General features: G+C 36.9%; 1 protein-coding gene across 1 annotated transcript in view; it reads left to right on the forward strand.

Annotated features, from left to right (window-relative positions):
- GLCCI1 (glucocorticoid induced 1) overlaps window positions 1–22049 on the forward strand; it is a 107128-nt gene that overhangs the window by 72756 nt on the left and 12323 nt on the right. The window contains exons 5-6 of the mRNA XM_049768980.1: window positions 6109–6261; window positions 9336–9546. Of these exons, the coding sequence (XP_049624937.1) occupies window positions 6109–6261; window positions 9336–9546 (364 nt within the window). The remainder of the gene's footprint in view (window positions 1–6108; window positions 6262–9335; window positions 9547–22049) is intronic.

Raw genomic sequence — 22049 nt, forward strand, 5'->3', positions numbered from 1 at the left:
TTTTTTGTTGTTGTTGTTGTTGAAGTGGTGTATTAGTTTTGATAGATTTACATATTTTAATGCTGGCATTCCTGGAATGAATCCTACTTGGTCGTTGTGTATGGTCTTCACTTCATGATGAGGCATTGGATCCTATTTGATAGAATTTTGTTGAGGATCTTTGCATCTGTGTTCATCAGGGATTTTGGTCTGTAGTTTTGTTTTCTTGCAACATCTCTGTCTGGTTTTGGTACAGGGTGATGTTAGCCTCATAAAAACTATTTGCGAGTGTTCCTGATTTTTCAATTTCATGAAAAAGCCTGAAGAGTTGGTAGTAGTTCATTTAGAAAGGTTTGAAAGAATTCGTTAGTGAATCCATCTGGCCTGGGCTTTTGTTTTGGGGAAGACTTTTGATTATTTTTTAATTTCCTCAGTTGCGAGCCTATTTAGATATGCTAGATCATCCAGTTTTAACTGTGAAAGGTTGTAGAAGTCCAAGAATTTATTTCTTCCAGGTTCTTGTGTTCCGTGGCATAGAGTTTCTCAAAGTAGTCTCTGATTACCTTTTGAATCTCTGCAGTATCTATAGTGATCTCACTCTTTTCATTTCTAATCTGATTTATTAAGTTTCTTTGTCTTCGTTTCTTTGTGAGTTTTGCTAGTGGTTTATCAATCTTGTTTATTTTTTTCAAAGAAACTTTTGCTTTCATTGATCTTCAAATTTTTTTTAGATTTCCATTTTATTGATTTCTGCTCTGAGCTTTATTATTTTCTTATACCTACCTATTTTCAGCTTATTTTGTTGGTCATTTTCTTTTTTTTTTTTTTTTTTTTTTTTTTTTTTAGTTTTTGAGTCACACCCAGCAATGCTCAGGGGTTACTCCTGGCTCTACACTCAGAAATCACTCCTGCAGGCTCAGGGGACCATATGGGACGCCGGGATTTGAACCACTGCATGCGAGGCAAATGCCTTACCTCCATGCTATCTCTTCAGCCCTAGTCATTTTCTAATTTTAAAAGCTGTTTCATTAAGCTATTTGTGTAGGCCCCTTCCTTTCTGATATGTGCTTGTAAAACTGAATTTTCCTCTTAGTACTGCTTTTGCTGTGTTCCATAAATTCTGATAGTTTGTGTCTTCATTGTCATTTGTTTCCAGAAATGTTTTTTTTTTTAATTTTTATTTTTAATTATGAGAACAAAGATGCAAAGAAAGAGGACAAGGTAAAGTTACAGTGGAAGGACAATCACCCATAACATAATTCCCAGAAGTCCCCTTGCTGATATCTTAACTTTGAAATTTCAGCCAAAGAACATTAAGATAAATAAGACAGAATCCATGTACAATTACTTTGTCCCTCAAGTCCCCAGATTGTAACACATTATAATATTTCTTAACAGCACACTAAAGCCATAAACCTTACGTAACTCCTTAAACATTACAGGCATAGTATTTTTTTTACATTTCCACATACATGCATATTAGCTTAAGTTAACCTCAAGTTTTAAGTGGGTTCTTTTTAAGGATTAGAGTCAAAGGAGCACAGTAAAAATAGTGTTAGAGTGGCAATTGTTATTTGCATAGGCCCACCAAAATATGAGGGACATGGAAAGGAATAACCTTGACCTAAATACAAAGAGACCCGACCCCTGAAGTTTCCTGGCACAAGACCAGCTCTAGGATCCAGGCAAGCTAGATCGTCCAATCCAAGACATTGTCTGTAGTGCCAACACACTTTTATTTTTCACACAGTCTCTGTTGTTGGTATCATGTTTCTGTATTAAAGATCCTGGAATCTGCATATCCTACATTGAAGTCAGGATGTGGAGCGTCCTCTTGTTTCACCTTACAATCAAAGGGCAATGCAGGGAGCCCTGTCCTGTAAGCAGGTCGTTGTTGTTGTTAAGTCTTCTCAGTCAGAAATGTTTTGATTTCCTCTTTTTTTTTTTAATGTAGCACTACTACAAATCTTTTTTTTTGTTTGTTTTTGTTTTTGGGCCACACCCGTTTGCCGCTCAGGAGTTACTCCTGGCTATGTGCTCAGAAATCCCCCCTGGCTTGGGGGGGGACCATATGGGATGCCGGGGGATCTAACCGCGGTCCGTCCTACGCTAGCGCTTGCAAGGCAGACACCTTACCTCTAGTGCCACCTTCCCGGCCCCTTGATTTCCTCTTTGATTTCATCTCTGACCCACTGATTGTTCAGCAGTGTGCTGTTTAATTTCCAGGTGTTAAAGTTTATCCTCTCTGACCCTTTGTAGTTCACTTCTAATTTTAGTGCCTTGTGCTCTTCGAAGGTAGTCTGTACTTCTTGACTTTGTGGAGATATGTTTTATAGGGTCTATCCTAGAGAATGACACTTGTGCATGGGAGAAGAATGTTTATCCAGGTTTCTGAGGATGAGTGCTCTCTCTATATATCTGCTAGTCCACTTTCTTCCATGCTTCTTTTATGAGATAGTATATTCTTGTGTGGGGACCTATCAAAGGGTGACATTGCAGTGTTGAGGTCTCCTACTATTACTGTATTTCTATTGATATCTTCTTTCAGATTTGTCAACAATTGTATTAAATATTTTGCTGGTCCCTCATTGGGTACGTTTAAGTTTAGGAGAGTGATTTTTTTCCTGTGGTACATATACTTTGATTAGTAGAAAATGACCATCTTTGTGCCTTAAACTTTTCTGAGTCTAAAGTTTGTGTCATCTGTATTAATATGGCCACTCCAGCTTTGTGTATGTGTATGGAACGCTGGGGGATCGTGGTTTGTCCTAGAACAGCATGGGCAAGGCATATGCCTTACCACTTGAGCCACCACTCCAGCCCCTAGCGACCAAGTGGCCCTTAGCTGTCAGGGGAAGTGTGTGTGGGCCCCTCCTTGGAGTGAGGGGGGAATCCCACTTCAGCTTTTTTAAGGGAGTTGTTTGCTTGGATGATTTTCCTCCAGCCTTTGATTTTGAGGCTATGTTTGTTTTGACTATTTAGATTGTTTTTTGTAGGCAGCAGAATGTTGCCACTCTTGTTTTTGTTTACTGGTGCGTTTAGTCCATTTATGTTGAAAGAAATTATTGTCATGGGAATTGATGCCATCTTTGTGTAGAAGTTTGTTGTGTCTCTGTTGATCTGTCTTGTCTTAAAGAAGACCTTTCAGTTTTTCTTTTAAGGCTGGTTTTGAGTCTGTAAAGTTTCTGAGATGCTGTTTGTCTGTAAAGCTATGTATACTTCCTTCAAACCTGAAAGTGAGTCTGGCTGGATGAGTATCTAGGCGAAGCAATTTTTTCTTTCTTAACACTGGGAAAGGTACTCTGTACTTGTAGAATTTGTGACCTCAAATGTGTATGTGATGGATTTTATGCTTACCAGTTTCCAACTCTAGATTCCAACACGGTCTCTATGATCTTACTATAAGACCAATTAACTTAAATTAGTACAGAGCTCCACAGAATTGCTCAATCTGACTACTTTCTGCATCTTTAGACAACTTCTATAATTTCTGCTTGTCACCTGTACTTCTGATTAACAGGCTTTAAAGAAGGAATTTCCACAGCTCCTTATTGAAATTTATTAACTTGTATAACAGTACACATAACCCAGGGAAATGCTTTTATTTATTGGTCACTAAAAAGAAAAAAAAAGAATAGAAGGAAAAAGATAAGATAGGATAAAACATACTGCATTGCTTGTGGTGATCCCTTTTAATTCCTGGCACAACATGGTTCTCATGCACTTCTGTGAACAATTTTTGAGCACCACTGGGAATGTCTCAAGCTCCCCCTGACCTCCCCCCCCACAAAAAAGGTCTGTAGAGGGCCTGAGAGATAGCACAGAGAGTAGTGTTTAATTGCACGCAGCCAATCCAGGTTTGATTTCCAGCATCCCATATGGTCCCCCAAGCCTGCCAGGAGCAATTTCTGAGTGCAAAGCCAGGAGTAATCCCTGAGTGCCACTGGGTATGGTCCCAAAAAAGAAAAATAAAGGTCTGTAGATAAATAACCCAGTGAAAAATACGTTGTGGGTCAAAGATAATTTGGAGTGCAACCCGTTCTGTTCCAAATGAGTTAGAATATATGCTACTCTTCAACGAGTATATTCTACCCTTCTAGCAGTTAGAGAATTTTACAGTGTTTATCATTCATGTGTGTGTGTGTGTGTGTGTGTGTGTGTGTGTGTGTGTGTCTGACTGTCTGTGGGGGGAGAGAGAGAAGAGGGAGAAAAAATTGATAATTAAATCTTCAGCTCTTCTCACTTTTGGAGAGAACAGAAGGGTGGGACCAATAGTTCTAAGTTTTTAATTATGGTTTAGTCTCTGGTGGAAGACCCATCCTGAAGATACCCATTAATCCTCTAAAATTTGACTCACGTAAACAAAAAATTAACTACTGGTGCTGGCACAAAAGTACAACAGGTAGGGTGTTTGTCTCACATGTGGCCAACCTGTGTTTAGTTGCAGGCACCCTTTATGGTTCCCTGAGAGTGATACTGAACAGGAAGCCAGAAATAAGCTCTGATCACTGCTGGGTGTGGCCCAAAGACAAACAAACAGAAGAAATCCAAACTTTAAATTCAAAAGGATTAGAAATTGTATATTGGCATCCAAAGTCACAAACAAAATACTCTCTTCAGGAATGTGGTTCAAGTGATAGGCCAGATATGAGGCACGAGGTTCAAATTGTTTCACCTCCAGCACCATGGATCTGGTACCCAAGCTGCACTGATAATGATCCTTATACAACTACTTCCAAAACAACTAAAACCCCTAATGCCAGGATAATGATATTTCTAGAACTATCACTCAGGAAATTACAGTAATATAAGGGGCAGGAACCAATGTATGTATGAACAACATATATATTAGTGATTAATAATTCGCTAGAACATAAAATGAAAATTACTACTTGTGACTCATACTTAAATAGTATTGTATGGCTTTCTTTTTAGGATATAGCTATGAAAGAGATATAAGTGGATAGTCTTAACAAATATGTGCATGAGAAGAACAAATAGTTTTCAAACTGAATAATGAAAAATGTTGAGTTACAATGGAAGTTTAAAAGAGATTGCTTATTGAAAATATGTTTTCTAAGATTGTATGAGAAATAATACCAAATACTATAAAGTATTTTTTATACATGAAACAGAAAAAAAGCTTTTTTTTCTTACAATAAATGTACTGTAAAATTACACGTGGAGCTCTCTATAGGGATTACCAGCTCAAGGAAATTATTTAGAATTTAAAATTAAAAATAGATCATAATAGGTGAACTATTTTAAAACTTATAAAAGTATATTTAATCCAAAAAGAAAATCTCATGCCTCAAAATGAAAGAAAGAACATTACTTGCAACAATTCACAGATGGTAGGAGCACAGAACTGACTATGGGAACTAATAGTGTTAGTTAGTTATTAGCTACTCACATCATTATGACTCATATATGTCAACTGTATCACTCAAAATACTATTTGAATCATAAGTCATTTTTATTTTCTACCATATTAATCTTTATTTGTTACCTCCTTTCTGCTGTGTACATTTGAGTAGCTTATGGGCTTCTCTTACTGTTTTTGTCACCATCCTCATAAGATAGCTGTGAAAGATTAACGGTAAAACTTCAAAAACTTTTTCAAATGACTTGTAATCAGCTTACAGCTGTTAGGATACATGCAGTAGGACTTACCATGATGTTGTTGCCACCTTAGTAATTCAATAGGTTTTATTAAGTGATTGACAAAGTAGAAATGAAAATACAAAAAGGCAGTTGTTATAGTGGGGGGGGGGAATCTTTTCAGTATACACACAGCAAACTACAAGAGTCACACGAAAAATTTAACTTAAATAATTTCTACTATACTGTTTCAATGAAAACAGAAAATGGAAAGATTTTAAGCAGCACAGAAGACTGTTTACCTATCTGCTAACTAAATGTATATGTTAGAGTTTTATCTTTACCCATTTTCATAAAATATTTTTCCTTGCCTATTTTGTACCTAAATTTTAATATGTATATTTGAATTTTACTTTGAAATATCAAAACAACCCTGCTCATGGAGTTATGGTTTTGAGATTTTACATGCAAAAGTTCTTGATTTCTTTAACCAAAATAATTTGACACCACCTTATCTTCTGAATTTAGGCTATTGGATCAAGATCAGTTCCTATGCCATTGTCAAATATAGCAGTGCCAAAATCATCTGTTTCACGTGTGCCCTGCAATGTAGAAGGAATAAGTCCTGAATTAGAAAAGGTATTCATTAGAGAAAATAATGGGAAGGAGGAAATATCCAAGGTAAGCCTATATGAGATGTTCAATCTCTTTGTTCTTTACTAAATTGCTCAGAAGTTCTTTTTTGGACAATAGCTTAAGTAGATATAATTAACTTGCTATTTGGGGGTTGGAATTTAGTGGTTTTCAGCATGGTCATAGAAATTATAAAAATCACAATAGATTTTTCAGCATTTTCATCACCCCATTAGAAACTCTGGATCCTTTTTGTAGTCCCCTCATTTAGCAATGATATCCCTCCAGTACCCTTTCTAAATGACCATTAATCTATTTTCTATAATCTGTGGATTTATTTCCTCTAGAAATTTCAGTATAAATGTAATCATGCAATAAGTAGCCTTTGTAATTATCTTTTTTTCACTTAGTATAAAATGGTTTTCAGGTTCATTCATGTTGTAGCATGTATTAGTACTTCATTATTTTTATTGCCAAATAAATCTCAGTTGTAGAATTTTATTTACCCAACTATCATTTGATGAACACTTGAATTATTTATATTTTTTGTCTGTTATGAATAAGACTTCTATAAAATTTGTACATAGGTTTTATATGAATATTGCGCTTCTTTATTTCTTTTGAGTATTTACTAAGTAGAATTATTGGTATGATAACTTGAGAAACTGCCAGACTTTTTCCAAAGTAATCGTACTCTGCCAGTTTTACATTCCTACCAACAGTGATGTAGGTTCTAATTTCTCTCCATCTCACCAGCAATTTATTTGTCTTTTATTTGTGCATGTATAGGGTGCATTGGTATGCTTAGGTTACTCTAGGTCTTGTGCTCAGAGATCACTTCTGTAGAGATCATATATGGTGTGTTAGAGATTTAACTCAGGTCTTCCATATGCAGGTGGACCCTGCCCTTTGTGCCATTTCTCCAGCCCCGTAATTGTCTTCTTAAGTACAGGCATCATCTTGTATTTGAAGCAACTCATCCTGACATTAAATTACATGCATTATGTTAGACATCTTTTCAAATGTATTTATTGCTTATTTGTATATCTTCTTTGGAAAAGCCATTTAAGATCTTTGTCTCCTATTATTTTATGGTTTTTACTTTGGGGCATTATTTGTCCACACCTGGCTTACTCCTGGTTGCTTTTTCATGGTTCATTCACACCTGGTCGGGCTTGAAGGACCATAAGGGATATCGGATCAGACCTGAGTTGGCTGCATACAAGACAAGCACCCTACCCACTCTACTGTGGCTCTGGCCTACCTTTGCCCCATTTTAAAATTGGGTGTTTTATTTTGTATTTGTAAAAATTTTTTTATCATACTCTTCATGTTCTTGATAAAAGTTCTTTATCAGATTATGATTTAAAATTATCTCCCATTTTGTGAATTGTCTTTTCACTTTTTCATTTTCTTGATAATCATATTTGAAGCATTGTATCTTTAATTTTGATGGTCTATTTTTTCTTTTGTGAGCTGTCCTTTTAATGTCATCTAAAACTATTGGCTAATCTAATGTTACAATGCTTTCAGAAGTGTTCAGAAGAAAGACACTGCTTTCTTCTGAGAATTTTGGATATTTTTAATTTTTTATATTATTTTAAACTTTTGTTTGTTTGTTTTTGGGCCACAGCCAGTGACACTCAGGGGTTACTCCTGGCTATGCGCTCAGAAATCGCTCCTTTCTTTGGGGGACCATATGGGAGGCCAGGAATTGAATCTAGGTCCATCCTGGGTCAGGCGCATGCTACCGCTACGCTATTGCTCCAGCCCCATGCTACCTCTATGCTATAGCTCCAGCCTCATTTTTAATTAATCAAAAATGTTAGGCAAATATCTCTGTACCAGAGAATTTGGACACTACTGATGTGGTTTTATATTTATACATTTGTATTTAAATATTTGTTAGTATACAAACAAAGAAAACTTTTTGTAAAATATTGTCTTTACAACATAAGCTGTCTAAAGTTCACTTCTACTGGAACTCTGTTGCCATTTAATTAGTCATGTCTCCAAGAGTTCTAAACTATTTCTTCTTTAGTTTTAAAGACATTAAACTAGTTTTAAATTTAATGAATTAGCCATAAGGTTTCTCAAGTTCAAAATGTACTTAATTGCCCTGATAGTTCAATGCCGATTGTTACTATTACTCAACCCTGCAGCAATGGTGACCACCAAGGCCACCCTAGAAGTTCTCTGAGACTTCCAGTGCTACAACTAGACAGCTTGGGGTGAGATGTATACAGTGCCTTGTATACTTAACCTCTGTACTATGTCCCTTAATCCTGATTTTATTTTATATAAATATTTCTTATTTGGGATTCAGAGAGGTAGTACAGCAGGTAAGGCTTTTGCTTTGTATGTAGCTCATCTGTATTCAGTCCATAGTCCCCTATATGGTCCCCTGAAGTACTGCCAATGGTGAAGCTTGAGCACAGAGCCAGGATTAGTAAACCCTGAATGCTGCCAGGTGAGGCCCAAAACTAATATAAATAAAAAAAGGTTTCTTATTTTGCCAACCAGAATACATAAGCAGTAAACAAAACTATGAGTAGTCTTACTGAGTTGAATACAAAATTAATGGAATTGCTCCAAGTTGTGTTAAAATCATCCATTGAGTATGAGTCTTTATAGAAATGTTGAGTAATTTGCAAAGAAAATAAAAACATGGTTCCATTCCTGGACTCTAAAAGTTTAATATAGGAAAGAGTAAATAGAAAATACTGATAAATAAAATAATTCTCTTATTTATAAGTTGGAGTAATTTTTTCAAGCAGTTTAATTCATTCGTTTAACAGGTATTTATTGAATATCTACTACAAGCAAGATACATTGCTTGTCATAAGGAATACAGTTTTTAAAAAAGCTCTAGTTTTTGAAGGTGTATTGTTAGGAATACTAACCTCTCCTTCAGAGGACTGAATTTTCAAGATAGTTTATCTTGATATTTTCAAACTTAGCCACCTTGGTATTTGAAACAAAAATTTAATAAAGATAAACCACAAACCTTAGATGCAAGATGCATATCTTTTCTCTTTGAAAAAATACAGTTTAGTAGTGGAATATGAATTCAAGGGAATTGACGTGCTCTAAATATTGTTGAATGGTGGTTCTTCTTTCAGCCTTTGGATATACCAGATGGTCGGAGAGCTCCCCTCCCTGCTCAATACCGGAGCAGCAGCACACGCAGCATTGACACCCAGACTCCTTCTGTCCAGGAGCGCAGCAGTAGCTGCAGCAGTCATTCACCATGTATCTCCCCTTTTTGTCCCCCGGGATCCCACGATGGTAGCCCTTGCTCAACAGAAGATTTACTCTATGATCGTGATAAAGGTGAGAATGCACCCACGTCGTTTGTTAGTGAGCCTTTTATTTTATTATATTTTCTTTTGTTATAGATTGACCATTACATCACCTGTTGTTGTTGTTGTTGTTGTTGTTGTAGTTGTAGTAGGTTTGGAAAGGATTGGTTGCTTAAGCTATGTTTCGTTGTTCATTGGTTTCACATACTCCCTTCTTTGTGATGCTCAGAAACATCTTCCATAAATATGTCAGAGAAGCACAGCGCATGGTTCTAACAATTTATGAAAGCAATAAAATGGTGTGTATACTGCTTTCTATTCCATAACTCAAGGTTCTTCTATAGTATTTCCAGAGTTAATGATGGATAGGATAGAATTTATATTTCTTGTGCCTAAAATTTGATTTAATATCAAATTAATTTGGGGCAGGATGATTTCCGAAAATTGGCTTGGAGGAATTACTATAATTAAACTTAAAAAGACGTCAGATATTGCATCATGGTAGGTTGATGAATTGTGAATTAGCTTCAGTAAGAGAATTTGTGGAATTTTATGTTACCTGTTTGCCCTAGTCTCTCCTTGTTCTCTTTGTCAATGTTTCAGTTATGTTAGCTCCCACTGCTCACTCTCTTCTTTTGAATTATTGTTTCCTTAGACCTAGATGCAAATGGTAACAGACTATCCATCTTCCATCTTACTAGGTGCTTTCAAAGAAATAATGAACTATCAAAGAAATTACTATTACTCATTGTAGAGGAATAATCATAACAACAATAATAAAAATCTAGAAAAATTATTCTATCATCAAATAGAATTTTTCAACCTTGTTCTGATTTGAGCCACTCCCTTTAATTGTATTTTTAATAACTTTTATTGAGACTAATGTGAATTACAAGTCTTTCACCATTATATTTAAGGTACATAGTAACAGTAAATTAGGGTAATTCCCACAACCACTAGTGTTGACCTCCCTCCTCCCCTGTTCACAAAATGCATCCCATACCTCCATCCTTAGCACCTGGACAGCTAGTGTAACAGGTCCCTTTTGTGTATAGATTGTTGTAGTTTGGGTCTTTTGATTCTATTGTCGTTGACTTTAGGCTGGATATTCAGATCTGATCATGTTTGATTTTCACTCATTGCTTGTGAGACTGCTTGCCCCTGGTACTATCCACTTTTATTTTTTCTTAATTTGTGAGTCAGAACAATATGATTTATGTACTATGGTTCTGTTAAATGAAAACAAAGTAAAAAAAAAGAAAGAAAGAAAGAAAGAAAGCAGGGAATAGCCCCTAGAAGCTATAAATATAAATTTAAAAGAAAAAGAAAAAAAAGGAAGAGGGGCTGGTGTGGCAAGGTTTTTGTTGTTGTTTTTCATAGGCACAATAGGTATTGGGAAAATTAGAAAGGAAATTCCCTTGGCCTAAGAGATACAGGATTTCTCCACCCTTGAAGTATACTGTTATGGGATTAACTGAAGGTTCTGGGCATGTTAGTTGCCAATCCCCAGGTCTTTTTATGATGCCAGGAAACGTTCTGCTCAATTGTGGTTGTCAGTCCTCTGTAATTAGAGATCTTGGTTTATGCACAGATCCTAGGATGAAGTCTAGGATAGAGTCTTTATGGTTCCAGAAGTTCTCATGGTTGTTGTAGTCAGTCTTCTGTAATTAGTGATCTTGGTTTTGCACAGATTAAAGGATGGAGTGTCTTCTGATTTCATCTCACCGTTAGGTGATTAGGTGATGAAGTAGACAACCAGTCTTAGATAAAGTTGTTGCTGTTTCCTTGTCATCAGGATGTTATATGAACCTAGCCTGCTGCAAGTTAGTGCCTGAGTGGGACTTCCCCAAGGGGAGTTTGATTCCTAGAGCTGTTGCAGGAAACTGTGCCAGTTCTAATGTTGGGATTTGGAGTTCAGGGTTGGACAGTTGATGTTTGATCACATGAGGTCTAAATCGAGTCCTCATGACAAATGTTCAGGGTGCTCCCTTTAATTGTATTTTGAGGAAGTAGTACCTAAAAAAGTGGCCAAATCTTAGTGTTAAGATAACATTTAGGCAGTCTAGGGGCACTCCTGATGAAATTCCACTCAAGTATGTGGATCTAATGGTTCATTGCTCAGACCTAATGATGTGGAGTTGCTCAAGCCTACCAGTGCTTGGGTCAACAAAGCTATGCTGTGTTCTTAGGATCATATAGTTTCAGAGATCAAATGCTGTCCTTGGGCTTCTCAGGCATGCACGCCACTCCTTTAAGCTTCCCCCTGGCCCCAGCCCAATAAATGTTTATTTATGTACATATTTACAAAGCTACTTACGATGTAAAAATTTGTAGCACCTCAAACGGTTATGTCAGCTACTTTCCCATCATAATCTTTCTTTTTCAAACTTGATTGATTTCCAGCACTATAATCAATCTTATTAAGGAATTTCATAAAAGTGGGAGAGTATAAATTATTTTGTATCTGGTTTTTAGATGAAAGTTACTAGGAACTTCACCCTCTGCCATTTTTTAAATTCTCATTTAGACCACATGGTTACAATGAGTGTTAAATTTTATGGTTTTTAAGTACATAGTTAAGTCATTATACCCCACCACCTCCAAAATGCCATCATCTTTCACACTATCTTTAAATTACTTCTAATCCACCTCTTCCTTCCCCTCACTCCTACCTCCATTGATGGGTAATCTGATGTTTGTAGCCTAGAATTATAAGCAGTCTTTGTCATTCTTGGATGTTGTCTATTACCTGGTTTTGTTATGCTGTTTTAACACAAATGAGTAAGCTCATCTTGTATTTGTCCTTTTTCCCTCTGACTTATTTTGCTTAACCATGGCATGAGCTCTTTATTTGGCAGAAAGGTCCACACAGAGCAGTGCTCAGGGTTTTTTCCTGGCACTCAGGAAAATCTCCCACCAGGTTCTGGGAACCATATGTAATGCCAGGAATTAAATCCTGAGTACATGCAAGACAAGCACTCTTGCTTAGTTGCTTAGTCTCCCACAGCTTGAGTTCTTTTTTTTTTTTTTTTTTTTGGTTTTTGGGCCACACCCGGTGGTGCTTGGGGGTTACTCCTGGCAGGCACGGGGGACCATATGGGACACCGGGATTCGAACCAACCGCCTTTGGTCCTAGATCGGCTGCTTGCAAGGCAAACGCCACTGTGCTATCTCTCCGGGCCCAGCTTGAGTTCTTAATATAACTATTTTATGTTAGTCTTGAGGAATTAGTCTGTGATAAAGTTGTCACTATAGTCTGGGAAAATATGTGATCTATTATAATGTATTCTGTTATAATCTAGAGTTCAGATCAACTACCATATTTATCAGTAGAAATCTGCCACCTGTACCTTTTATGTATATGCAGAATTTATGTGTATACACATATTTGTATTAGAATCAGTTATTGTTTACTTACATGTTTATATATAAGTCAGATGTTCTGCTAGAGAGTAGAGAAAAAGAGATAAAGTTTCTTTCATTTATAAATACCTTTAAGAAATTTATAGTCTAATAGGGAAGTAATAGGAATGAAAACAAACTATTATATAAGTATATTATGCTTTATATTATTGATATAAAGAAATTATCATTTTTATATTTCTGAAACATGTTATTTCAAGCTATATAATAGCCATACTTCTTATGCACAGAGAAGTGATACAATTATTAAAAATTTAGAAGTTTCTTATTTTGAAAGATTGTAATAATTTATATATTTAACAATAATTTTGGTCTGTTTCTATTTCTAGTAAAGAAAAAATGATAAGCTATAGATTTGATTTCTAACAGGTTTGTATTATTAATTGTGAAAATAATTGATACTACAATTCTACAGTTCATTAGAATTGATTTGGAACGTGTTTCAATAAAAAAAATTGTTCTGTGGTAGGTGGCTGTTTCAGAGATAAGTAGACACCTGGTAGGTATGCAGTAGACTGAGAGGCAACCACTATGCAAAGTTCTAATGAATCTCTGAGGGGCAGCCACTGTGCAGAGATATTGACAATATCAGAGATATTGACAAGCATCTTGCCCTGACTTGGCTAACATTTTTTCATATCTTTTTTAACCTTTACTTGTAAACTGGAGAGATGACTGGAATGTATGGGATTCTTTGCATATGGGAAATCTGGATTCTCTCCTCATCACCACATGCATCCCCCAAGCATTGTCTAGTATCACCCTCAAGTAAGAGCCATGCATGGTCCCAACTTCTGGGTGTGACCAAAAAAAAAGAAAGCTAAAATTAAGTTAGTATTTATGGATTATGAATAAATTAAGAATTATAAAATAATTTTAGTGATTACCATATTGCTTTTTCCTTTGCCCAGTTTAGTTACAATGTTAAAACAAAAATGATCCATTGAGAAAGGTCCAAGTTACTAAGAGACTCTTTTCAGGTTTGCCCTTTTTTTATGCCAGTTTTTATGCGATCTGAAGTGACTGAGAGAATTCAGATCACATGTGTAAAGGAACAGTTCAGTTTCTATATAATGGGTCTGGGTGAAGATAGGAAATAGGACATTTTCTTATTTGACATCATAATAATAGATCCATAGGCTAGACTAAATCCGTCCACATTATTGTTCATGCCCAAAATGCCACAAAGAAATGTAGTCATTGGGGCCCGGAGAGATAGCACAGCGGTGTTTGCCTTGCAAGCAGCCGATCCAGGACCAAAGGTGGTTGGTTCGAATCCTGGTGTCCCATATGGTCCCCCCCGTGCCTGCCAGGAGCTATTTCTGAGCAGACAGCCAGGAGTAACCCCTGAGCACCACAGGGTGTGGCCCAAAAACCAAAAAAAAAAAAAAAAGAAATGTAGTCATTTATATAATATAGATGACAGTGTCAATAATATTAGTGTTCTTTAGGAACTATGCCAATTTTACATGATAGTAGCCAAGCTGGTGCTGGACACATCACAAAATCTAACCTCAGTCTGTCACTTATATGGATCTTTGGCAAAATACTTCAATTTTACAAGATATTGTGGAAACATTGATTATCTGATCATGCAGTCAATAATAATATTATGCTCAGTCCAACCACCAAAATTTGGAAGTTTCTAAGTTGATTACTTGGAACTGATTCTGTTTCTCCTGGAATAGTGTATGTCATGTGAATGAAGTTTTCCAAGTCCGAGACATATAACCCATTTAACTTATACCGTACTGTAACTTGTAAATATTAACATTTTAAGCTTTGACTCTTGGGACTAAGCAGTCTTTAGTCCCAGGAATGGAAAAAAAAAAAAAAGAAATGTTTATCTTCTCTGCAGAATCTAGGACTAACATTTGGCAGATATTTGGCAGAAACTCTTTTTGACATCTTTCTCCTTTCTGTATGTATCTCAGCTCTGTTTGCATTATCTCTGGGCTCTTTATTTTGACCTATGCCCTGCAGTATTTAGCTAGCCTGATTAGCCAAAATCTTGTGGGTATATTGTATATACATCTTTTATTCACCATACCTTGAAAATAATCACTTTTGAGCTTTAGTATGTCTGTCCATCAAAATTTTTCCCCTTATGATTATTTTACATGCTTATTATCTAGGTGAATTCTTGATTAAATTACAAACAATACATATATTTCCCCAACAGTGGAGTTATTTCTAAACCCAAACTGACCTATTCTAGAATTAAATACCTAAATTTATCTTCCCTTCTTTTCTTTAAAAATAGCTCCAAAGTTACATTTATTCCCTTTGTCTGTGAACAGATAAAAACATCAGTAAGTGCTTCCTCTTTCCACTACATATACAATGTTTTCTTTCATATTTTCTATAGTCTTACACAGACCTATGAATAAGGACATTGCATTGCATTGTTTTTAAATCAAGCTTGGAGAAATAAAGGACTAAGCTAAATTCTGTGGTGTCTAGATAACAACAAATATCTTTATAAGAACTTGAGGATTTCTTGCTAACTTGAGGCATTAATTTATTGGTTTGAGGACTATCCCCCAATTAAGTGATTTGATTTAATTTTTAAGAGTGATTTGTTCAGATTCACATCAGATACATGGTGAATCTGATAGATCATATTTAGAAGACTTGGAAATGTTCTAAAAATTATACTTATGTGGAATAATCATTGTACCTACTATAATACTCAGTAGTAAAAGGAGTAACTAAATGTATTTTTTTAATTTGTAACTTAGTTATTCAGTTTACTTGGAATGATATGCGATTAAAATTTTAAACATTAAGGCTGGAGTGATAGCACAGCGGGTAGGGCTTTTGCCCTGCACATGGCCAATCAGGTTCAATCCCCGGCATCCCATATGGTACCCCAAGCCTGCCAGCAGTAACCCTGAGTACTGCCAGGCATGACCCAAAACAAAACAAAAAACAAATTTTAAACACTGTCACATGTGACAAATATTTAATTAAAAGGGCCTAGCATTTAAAATGTAAGTTGAATCTCAGTTTTTCAAAATAGAGGCCACATTCATCAGTATTAGGTAAGGAGTATACTCAAGTATAGGTCTCACAGTGCTGGAGATGGAAACAAGTCTCACTACACACAAGTATTTTGAAGTAAAGTTTAAAAATACCATGAAGGGGGCCTGGGGAGATAGCACAGTGGCGTTTGCCTTGCAAGCAGCCGATCCAGGACCAAAGGTGGCTGGTTCGAATCCCGGTGTCCCATATGGTCCCCCGTGCCTGCCAGTAGCTATTTCTGAGCAGACAGCCAGGAATAACCCCTGAGCACCGCCGGGTGTGGCCCCAAAAAACCAAAAAAAAAAAAAATACCATGAAGGTTGTTGGACATCGAGGTTGGTTCCAAATCTTGGCTATCATACTGAGTGCTAAGATAAATAGTGGAGTGCATACATACTTTGGGATGAATGTCCTTCCAACTTGGGGTTAGATACATCTTCCCCCTAATTGACTTTATAGAAAACAAAGTAATTCACATCTCATGGTTCTAAGAGAAGGATCAGCCCATCTCACTAAAAGATAAGGAGGTTGGCAGTATTTTGCATAGTCTCAGCAAAAGTTGGAAAAATAGAAAGAAAAACGTTTTGCATAGAAACAGATGTCTCTACTCACAAAGCATCCTGCCATAAGATCAACTACAGGCTGCAGGCACACTTAATTTGTCTAACCCTGAAGTCTTTCTTCAAGGTCCCAGGAAAGGTTCTCTTCAATCGTAGTTTTTGCTGCCAGGTTTCAGTAATTGGAGATATTGGTATTAGCACATATCTTATATCAAAGCCAGGATGTCCTGACTTCATCTCACCTATATGTGGCAAGGCAATGAAATCTGCCTTCAATGTGAGTCATTGCTGATTTCCAAGCTGTAGTCAAGTTAGCAAGTTAGCCTACACTGGGGCAAGTATATGCCAAAGCAGTTCCAGTCATTCTAGACAATCTCCAGTTTCCCTAGACCAATATGCCTTTATGGTCTCCCTGTCACATTAGGGTTACTCAGGGTTGGCCCATGTAAAGATGAGAAGATAAAGTCAACACGATGAGCTGGAAGGTGGCCCTTGGGCCTCTTGTTTGCTGTAGGGATATCCTGTTAGGAGAGGGGTCTGTCCATATCTCTTTAGGGTTGGGAGAGACCCTGATCTCTGGAACTTTTCTCAATGCTAAGAGCAGAGCCCAGGCTGTGTCCAGTCAGTGTAGATCCAGGGTCTGTCCTGGTAGATTAGTTACTTCCTGGTGTAGGTGCAGAAAACCATACTGGATCTAAAGATGAGGTCCAAGGTTGGTTCAGGGATAATCAGCCAATGTCCAAGCAACTATAAAGCATAAATCAATTTACTATGGCGAATGTTCAGGGTGGAAGGGCCCCTATCATTGGAATTTAGTAAGTTCTCATCCCTAATGGATTATAACTCCTCTTAGTATCTAATATTTTTCCAATTTTAATATGCCCATGCACAGGATACTATTGGGACCTAACGGGAAGACACAACAAACCAAGCATCCATAGCCTGGTTCTATCAAGCACAAAAATTCAAGGGTACTATCTATATTATCTTCTAAGAATTCTTACTAGCAAATCTATAGAGAAGGTGGAAAACTGTAACTACATAATTGTCACAGGCAGCTCGGGGCTGGGCAGGAGTGTCTGGGCACAGTAACAGCAGTGGGATCCTCTAGGATTGTGGGCACCTGAGTCAACAAATTGTGATTAGACCACACACCAGGAGAGAAGTTTGGATCTGATCCATTTATTCACTCAAAGAGCAGGGTTTTTATATATTTACTATAGCAAATCATTCTAGATTAGCAAGGAAGGTTGATCAGTAGTTTACATAACAGGAAAATATGTGGCTTCTGTGAGGTATAGATAATCATCAAAACATTCTTTAGAATTCCTTGAGATCCTCTTTAATACAATGGTTACAATACTTATTGATCTTTACCAGAGATGGCACTTATTTTTGGTCTAGGATTTACCAATACCCTAATTTCCCAAAGTCTCCTAAGTCTGCTGAATCAGCTTGGTGGCTTTATTGCTCAGTTCCTCTTTTCCAGGGATCTTTTATTGGCTATTTACTGCATGCCTCAATTGGTTCTTGTTTTGATGCAAAGATTATCTTTTTTCTCTTTCTGTGTGTGTATGTGTTGTTGTTGTTGTTGTTGTTTTTGGATTTTGGGCTACACCTGGTGATGATCAGGGGTTACTCCTGGCTATGTGCTCAGAAATAGCTCCTGGCTTGGGGGGCCATACGGGATGACAGGGGATCGAACCATGGTTTGTCCTAAGTTAGTATGTGCAAGGCAAAAACCTACTGCATGTGCCACTGCTCGGGCCCCAAAGATTATCTTTAAGATCAAGTGGCCATGACTCAGGGCCAGATGCTCTGATACTTCAGTAATTTTCACATTCTTATCTCCTGTAGCATTCCTGTACTGATTAGGAAGGTCTTGGAATAACCAGGCCTCAGCACTTTGCTTGGCAACTAGGAAACAATTTTAATTTATAGATATCCTTGTGGTCTTTAGAGGGACTCAGAGAGATATCCTTAGGATGCTAGTATAATTCTCAAATGAGAGAGATGAATTTATTCTGCGACCTGTCAATATCTTCTTTACCCTAAGCATCTAATGGCAGTTGTGAGTACAGACAAACCAAGACATTTTGAGCCTAGTGCCCTCCCTTAGCCATGGGCTCTAGGCTAGGGTTCCTTCTACAGAGGTCACGACACATAATGTTATATACAATAAAGAGATATACATATTTCCTACAAGTCTTTTGAAATAGTCTGAGGACAGGATAAATCTGGATCACAACCTCAGTCAGCAACATAGTCTTGTGGAGTCCGAAAAAACGGCTCACAGCAGTCATAGATCAGGAAATATCCTAGAGCCAAAATCAATTGTGAGCAACAGTCTATGGTGAAGAGAAGTTCTGAGAAGACATCAGCAACAGTACTGTTCCTGCTTTCTTCTCTGAGGATGACTCGTCATTGTTTAATGATTTGAGTGACTCCAACAGCAGCAGCAGCAGCAGTCAGAGTGAATACATACAGCAATAGAGCTTCTTTCAGGACAAGCCACTGGAAATGTCCATGAGCAGTTCGCCCACCAATGATGCCACCCAAGCCCCATTCTCTATGCATTGGGTGGTCTGCAGCAAGTTCAGCTGGGCTGGTTTTTATTGATACTTCAAACTTATGTTGGAGCAGCACCATAAGCACCCATGTGGCTGCTGTGGCAGTGGTGCTGTTATCATCTTCCTGGGAGAAAGAAATGACCAAATCCAAGAAGGAAGGGCTAAATGCAATATAGACAGACATTAAGTACAATACGGATAGACATTAAACTGACATAAAGGTGGCCACTACACACACATACACACATAGATGGACAAAATTGATCAATTGGTTGCATTAAGATAATTGACACAGGTGGAACGGGTCAAAGTGCTTCAAAATATAAAGTTCACATGTCAGGGTTTAAAAATTTTCTAGTTCCTTGGAGTAATTGACATTGATGGAAAGGAACTTTGCTGGGAAAAGGCTTCATGATCTAGAATAAACACAAAACATTCCCAAAACAATCATGATTTTCAGGTCTAGAATACTAAGTAATTTCATAATGAGCACTGTAAAAAAGTCTGCACCTCTGAGTATGGTATCACATGTTTTAACCATCCATGTTCCTTTCCTGAAAGCAAATTGAGAACAAAGACATATGATATAGTAAAAAAAAAAAAAAAAGGCAGGAATTAAAAGTAAACACGTACTCAGTGACTGAGCACTGTCGCAAGGGTCCATGACATACAGATGCCTTATCCAAAGATCTCTGTGGAGAGAGACATTAGATCATATAAACAGATATAATCAAATGGATAATAAATAATTTAAAATATTTGTTAAGAGGGATCAGAGCTATAGCACAGAGGTAAGGTGTTTGCCTTATATATGGCCAACACAGGACAGACCCTGTTTGAATCCTGGCATTTCTTATGGTCCCCCAAGCATGCCAGGAGTAAGCCCTGCCCACCACTGGGCGTGACCCAAAAACCAAAAATAAAAATTGGACATTATCATAATTATGAATAATTATAAAAACTGTATTAGTAATATATAAAATAAAATAGGGCATCCAAACTATATCTCCATGGATCACTATGAACAAAAGCAGTAAAAGGTTCTAAACATAATACAATAGAAATTAAGAGACTAAATCATTCTAAAACTAAAACTCCTACTGTTGTGGAAGTCCACATCCTGCAGCTGTTGGCAAAAGCATTAGAATATTATAGACATCTCTGAAGAACATTCAGCTGTATCCATTGCAGTAGATCTCTTTGAAATATAAAAAAACGAATATAAGCTGCTGAAGATTTTACAGACAAATTGGAGATTTCTGAAACTTTTTAATCATCAAATACAAATCAATGTTGTCTTGCTGCATTTTTACAGTAGGCTGTGCCATTTTACCACTATGGTAAAATTTTTCATTTTACCATAGTGGTAAAAATAGAGAATAAATTGTATTCTTCATGGTTGTTCTTGGAGTCCATAATGTACTGTGATAAGTCAAGGTTTTCTAAAAGAAAGTCCATGTAGTAGGCATGTAGTTTTTTTTAATCATCTTGCTGTCATAGAAGCATTTCAAATGTATTAAGAGCACAGATGGTCATTTCTAATTTTCTGTTCTTTTTAGGGAATTCTGTGTGTTACTGTGACTGCAAAAAATTCTATTATTTTGTCTCAGGATTTCTTTGGAAAGAAGTCAACATGTGTAATGTCCATTAGCCATAATTCATTAGTTTGTAACCCTCGGGATTGGGTTTAGCTACATGTTTTATTTAAGGGAGCACAAATGGTACGTGTGTGTCCACAATTTTCTGGCCTGCCTCCATTGAATATGATAGTTCACATGCAAATGGCGGGCATTTGTATGTAGCACTTGATGTTCATCTGCCAGACAATCCGTAAATTCATTCCTTAGAGTTATTGGCCTTAGGAGGCCAGGATGGGCTCTTATGTGATAAATATTGGCTGAGAACATTTTTGAAGAAGGACTTATAATTATGCAGCAAATCTTGAACTTATTACATTACATAGTTCTGAAATATGTGATAGTAATTTTAAATAGCAAGTTCCACTTGTTGAGCAGACTTGTAATTAGTATCCACTGTTGTGGTCAGAGTGACACTGCCTTTTCCTGATGACTACCTGTCAGTGTAAAACAAGGGGGCATCAGGTAAAAGGGAGGAGCGGATAACAGAGAAAATCAGAAAAGGTGTCCTCTAAAAGAAGTCCCATGCCTTTCCAGCATGATAATGGAGGAAACTTCTGAAAAATCAGATAGGGCTCATTGAAGGAGCTCACTGATAGGTAGTATGCATTTTGTTTCCTTTTTTGGGAACTGCAACTCTATTATTTCAGGATCAAAACCTAAGCAAGAAACCACTCTGAGCTGTGCTTTGTTGATAAGAACAGCGATTAATTCCAAATAAGGCACAAATGTGCAAGGTTGCTTGTTGTGTAAATAAACACTTTCTAGAGGCCCTGGAAGCTGAGAAATAGCACTCTTAAAGTAATGAGGGGTTGAAAAAAATTAAAAGTCACACCTTCTCTCTAGGTATGAACCTGGAAAGATAGGACTTTTGAAGCTGGTCTATGAAAAATATCTAATTCCTGTTGGGCCTTTAGAGTTAAACACCTGGTGCTATTTAAGTCCAGATTTCCTTCCAAAGTACTAACTAAATAAATTGCTGAGTTTTGAGTTTGGAATCCCAAGAGAGGGACAATTCCAACGTATATCACCTAAGAGTTTTTGCAAGTCATTAAGAGTCCTTACATTTTTCTGATAAATAGAAATCTTTTGTGGACACACTAGAGTTTGCTCCAGTATGAAGCCCAAGTATTGAATAGAGGCAGTCTGTATTTTTCCTGTTGTTGAACCAGAATCCTTCAAGCAGCTGACAACAAATTCAGAAACAGTGTAATTCTCTATGAGTAGAGCTGGACATTGAAATGATATCCATGTAATGAATCAAAAATGCCTGGCGAAACTTTTTATGATCTGGATGTAAAACCAAATAAACTAAATATT

This window comes from Suncus etruscus, chromosome 1, assembly GCF_024139225.1.
Source record: "Suncus etruscus isolate mSunEtr1 chromosome 1, mSunEtr1.pri.cur, whole genome shotgun sequence".
Taxonomy (NCBI): domain Eukaryota; kingdom Metazoa; phylum Chordata; class Mammalia; order Eulipotyphla; family Soricidae; genus Suncus; species Suncus etruscus.